The sequence below is a fragment of the Triticum dicoccoides genome, chromosome 3B (genome assembly GCF_002162155.2).
Source record: "Triticum dicoccoides isolate Atlit2015 ecotype Zavitan chromosome 3B, WEW_v2.0, whole genome shotgun sequence".
NCBI lineage: Eukaryota > Viridiplantae > Streptophyta > Magnoliopsida > Poales > Poaceae > Triticum > Triticum dicoccoides.
In genome coordinates, this window is record NC_041385.1 from 306,032,078 (window position 1) to 306,037,480 (window position 5,403).

At 49.0% G+C, this 5,403-nt stretch overlaps 1 protein-coding gene across 1 annotated transcript in view; it reads right to left on the minus strand.

Annotated features, from left to right (window-relative positions):
• LOC119275960 (sec-independent protein translocase protein TATC, chloroplastic-like) overlaps nt 1-1,850 on the minus strand; it is a 26,420-nt gene extending 24,570 nt beyond the window's left edge. The window contains exon 1 of the mRNA XM_037556894.1: nt 1,482-1,850. Within this exon, the coding sequence (XP_037412791.1) occupies nt 1,482-1,734 (253 nt within the window). The 5' untranslated portion in view covers nt 1,735-1,850. The remainder of the gene's footprint in view (nt 1-1,481) is intronic.
• Between the last annotated feature and the right edge of the window lie 3,553 nt (nt 1,851-5,403).

Sequence of the window (5,403 nt, forward strand, 5' to 3'; positions counted from 1 at the left end):
CTCTAGACATACTTTCGATCCTACACGAACGCGTCAACCAGTGCATGGAAATGTACCTGCGTTGCGCAGTGCACGATGCGCCGCGGCAATGGCGCCGCTGGCTACGTACAGCGGAATTCTGGTACAACTCGTCTTTCCATTCCTCGATCAAATGCTCCCCCTTCAAAGCCCTGTATGGAGTGGAGCCCAACCTTGGCGCCATGGCACTCTGGGACGACAAGACGGTGCCCATGATCGACGGCGAACCTTGGGACTGGGGCGTGCACACGGCACGGCTGCGTGAGCAATTCTCCGGGCACAGCACCGCTTCAAGAAGCAGGTCGATCAGCACCGCACCGAGCGCTCCTTTGAAGTGGGCGACGTTGTTCACCTCAAGCACCCGCCTTATGCGCAGTCGTCGGTGGCGAACAGACCATGCGCCAAGCTGGCGTACAAATACTTCGGGCCATTCACGGTGATCGACAAGATCGGCAAGCTGGCGTATAAACTGGAGTTGCCGGCGGACAGCAAGATCCACCCCGTCTTCCATGTGTCGCAACTCATGCCATTCACCCCCAACTACACGCCCGTCTTCTCTGAGCTGCCTCGACCCCCAGACCTCGCCGGCCACGACGACGAACCGGTGGAGATTTTGGAGCGACGTATGGTCAAGCGTGGCAACAGCACCCTGGTGCAGGTCAAGGTTCGCTGGCGCTACGACGAGACGGCAACGACTTGGGAGGACTACGACACCCTTCGCCGCCGTTTTCCGCAAGCCCCGGAGTGGGACGCACCACCGGCCGACGACTCCGAGCAGCAAGCCGCTCCTGAAGATGGCGCTCACTCTGAAGGAGTGGGGAATGTCACACCGGCATCACCAGGAGATGATGCGGTGGACGCGTGATGGTGCGGATCCCCTCTGCCATGTGGCATGGACCCACCTGTAAGTCTGGAAGACAAGTGGAGCGTGGGTATTTAGCCGTAGCTAGTGGGCGAGGCATGCGAGTTGTATGACGATCCTGAACTCTCACCTAAGCTGTACCTCTCCCCTCCTTGGCAAGAAAGCTTCTCTTCCAAGTCTCGATCTCATCCCCTTCCCCTCTCGGATCCGATCTTGAGCAACTGAGTTCGTGACACTAATACTCCTGACTTGCGAGTTCAACTAAACTAATGGACTACATACGGAGGTTCCAATATGGACTAAATACAAAGTCTTTCTAGAGGTTTCAATATACATACGGAGCAAAATGAGTGAATCTACACTATAAAATATGTCTATATACATCCATATGTAGTCTATATTAAAATCTCTACAAAGATTTATACTCCCTCCGTTCCAAAATAGATGACTCAACTTTGTACTAACTTTAGTACAAAGTTGGATCATCTATTTTGGAACGGAGGGAGTATTTAGGAACGGAGGGAGTAGTAAAGCTCAGATGCCTCTGAGATCTCAACACAACAATATACCAATAAAGCACAAGAAGAGGCTAGAGGCGTACCACGTCCTGGAAGTGGATCTTGGAGGGTGGCGCCGAGGCTGCTCGATGGAGACTCTTCTCTTTGAGACGCTGGCAAATTCGTGTCCTGTCTGCTGCTCCCCTCAACGGCGGAACAGCGAAGGTGCCGGCGGCGGCAGTGGAGGGGCTCGGGCATGCATGAGGAGAGATGGGGAAGAGAGATGTGGTGGCGACGGAGGAGGATGCTGCCGAGTTGCGGTGGGGGGTGGGAGAGCAGCGCTCCTGCGCTTCCCATCGTCTCTCGCGGGAGCTCGATAGGTGATAAACCGATAATTTTCTGCTCGCTTCCGCCAGTTCCGTGTGGGTGTTGCTTCCCTCGCTTCTTCTCCTCCCTGGCTCCTCGGATGTGCTTGTGCTGTTACTGGCCACACAAGTCCTGGCCATAAAAAGGCCGATTTTTTTATTAATGGTAATTTATAATTCTGTAATTCTGAAACTAGTAACGGGCCAGTGGAAATTGTAAAAATAGGAAGGACGCCAGAAATAACAACGTTCAGGTTGGACTTTATTGCTAACTGCATCCAGGTTTGGATGTTAGTACAGATGGCGTCCAGTCATGGCATTCGATTAGTGCCGTGTTGTTTTCCTTTGATAGATAGATGTTTCATGACCTATAAATTCTAACTAGCAAACATGCCCGTGCGTTGCCACGGGAGAAACAATCATCCCTCGTACACATAGCAACCACATCAGCAAATCCCTTGAATCTTTTACGATGACGCATAACAACATAATAAGTTATATTATTGCATATAAAAACCTAAAAGTCGGATGATTTTTCAAGTGTACTCAAAGTGTTTCCAACTTATTAGATAATGGAAATATCAACCTAGTTGTCGCTATCTCTTTACACCTTTATTGTAATTACTCCTAGGTGATGCCCAACAAATATTGATGAAAAGAGCAAAGTAATTTTTATTACTCAATGATAGCATGTGCATAAGAGCATTATTTTTATCTTGCTGATATATGTATTTACAACTGTAATCCAAGTTAAGATCCTTAATTTGTAGGAATCAACATCCTCTACGATGCCAATAATAGCTCTAGTGAGAGCGTCAAACTATCGTATCTACACAATTTAAATGGGGTATTGGACATATGTTGTAGGCATTTTCAAAATACTTCATAAAAGATAACATTTAACATTGCATTCCAAATGTAATTTTAGAAATGGTTAACATGCAGGATAATAGCATATTTCAAATGTACAAATTTTTCTAAGAAATTTTCATATATAACATTTTAGATTTAAAGTTAGTTTAAAAGATATGAATATTTAGAAAAGCATTTGAATCTGCCCAAAAAAAAGTTAAACAGGCCAAAATTACAAACATTATGCATGCGGCCTATCTGATAAATGACGCTTGGGCGAGACACCTATATGCTACGCCACCGTGTATTTAAAGAGAAAAAGGATGAGAAAAGCAAAAAAGAAAAGGGAGAGAAGGCGGGATTCAAACCTGGATCTCCCAGGTGGAAGAGAGGGCCTCTAGCCAACGTATTACCCAAGCACTTGTGGTATAATATGAGACCTATTCCCAATGAACTCAACCAACGGCCAATGCAGCGACTCGAAAAAAAGAATCGTTTTTGACTTACCGGTGGCATGGCGGGTAAATATTTACAACTTCAGGGGCAATTTCATGACGGACGACAGAAACCCAATTTTCTTTATTATTAGGTAAAGATACGCCTGCAGCCGTCCCTTCTTACCTTATTGGTGGTAAGCAAACTCTAGCAGGGACATCACCAAACATCACAGGATGCAGGAGCAACACCATCTCGCTGGCCGCTTGTCATTAGAATCATTTTCTCATCATTAGGATAATCCACTCAACCTATGGTTGGCGCATGTGAGTTGTTCCACGGCCTTGCTGAATTTTCTTGGTTTGGTCTTCTGTACAATTTATTCAATGGTTGCGAGCGTACATTGTATAGACGACTGGGTTGTTACTCTTCGGTAATACAATTGGTAATTGGCTAGTTTATGAGAACATATAAATCGATCTTGAGTCGGTGGGGCCACGCTTTCACCTCTACGTGTCGGTGCACCGTTGCCACTACTTCTGGAAACATGGCGTGCCGGTGCCATATCCCGACGTGAACATGTCGTACGGGTGGCACCTCAACCTCGATAGGTTTCCGGTGCCGACTGTACCAGACTTGGGCCGCGCGCAACTCATGGAGATTCACTACCGTCGTGCTCTACTCCCAGCCGATCTCTGTCGCGACCCATCTTACATGGTGGATTCACCAAACTAGGACGTGTGGTTCGCCACCAAGCATGACCAGCGTTGTCAGTCGTGCTTCAAGGGTGAGCCCCATGCACCGCACACACCCACCACTTCAGCATCACTGTCAGTCGTGGTGGGGGGGATTAGGAGGCCGAGGAGACCTGCATTGCGGCCCTCGAGGAGATCACAAGGAGGGTCATCGAGGAGTCTAAGCGTGAGGAGCTCGCCAGGTGGTCTGGCCTTGCACTGTCGCTGGCCGATCGGCGACCGGAGTGGTGTCAACGCACCACCACCGCCCGCGCCAGAGCGTGTGGAGGAGGAGCCATGGTCATGGACGGGCATGTTGACGTCGTACTTCATGCATGCCCGTGTGAGTGGGCGCGATCGACGAGGAGGCCTAGAGGCAGGCAGCGGACCGCGCGATGGAGGCCGAGCGACAAGCGAAAGCAACAGCTGGCAGCCTTCCAGCAGGTGTTCCCGTGGATGGAGATGCCGGTGTATGTCGACCTGACCAAGGTAGAGGAGGACAATGACGACGCCTAGATCTACCGCCCGCTCCTAACTATTTTTCTAATGTTTTCATTTAATATTTTTTAGTTCAATTAAAGTAAATTGGATTTCTACTGTTTGTTTATTAAAAATGAAAATCCGGCGCAGATTTGAAATATGTCCGTCCGTGTTGCTCGCACCTTTAAAACGACGGACAAAAACGAAAATTGACGTCCGCCTGGCCGATTGAACAAATAAAGAATAAATAAAATCTACGTCAGTTTGAGTCGTCGCGTCGGAGTTGCCCTTAGGTTGGACGGAGGCGAAGAGTTTATGGACCAGGTTGAACCAAACACTAGATGCTGCTAACAACAGCGTACAAGTGTGGACGTGGTTCACAACAGCGACCAGGCCTGGACGCTACTAATAATGGTGTCATTCCTATTTTTCAAATTTCCAACTTATCATTACTAGTTTCAGAATTACGACACTATTGTTTATTATTAATAAAAAACCGGTAAAAAGGTCTGGCACGGCTACACTTTTATTGGGTTCTACGGTACGCGAAATCACAAATCAAGCAGTACTCCTTCCAAAGATCATTTTCACCTCCCTAGATGTCGTAACGGTTGGAATCGGGGCTCCGGAGACCCAAGGAAAAGTTCGAACTCTGGGGTGTGCGCGAAGAACTCCACCAAACTACGCCCCGCTACTCATTGCCTCACGACGGCGCTCCGACGTGCTCGTGCGAGAGGAAGGAAGACACAACATGGCAATTTACCTAGGTTCGGGCCACCTTGCGGTGTAAGACTCTACTCCTGCTTTGTGTGGATTGCCTCGCGGGGGAGGATGAACATGAGAGTACAAGGATGAACTGCCTCAGGAGGACTCAAGGTTCAACCCCCTTCTATGGTGGAGACTAGCCTATACTTATACTGCCCTTGACCCTCTTCCCCCGAAATCTCTAGGCAGGAAGGGATACCACAACGACCAATTTCGAAGGGGGGCAGAAGTACATCATATCCTGACTAAAGGTGGTCTTCGCCTACCAAAGCCTCCCGCCATGACGCGGTGGTGGGCTCAGTGCTGACCTCCGCCCTAGCGAGCCCGCTGTCCTGGCCCTCTTCCACCAAAGTGGCAACCTTTGGGGATTGCTTTGGGAACCCGCGTACCGTCCT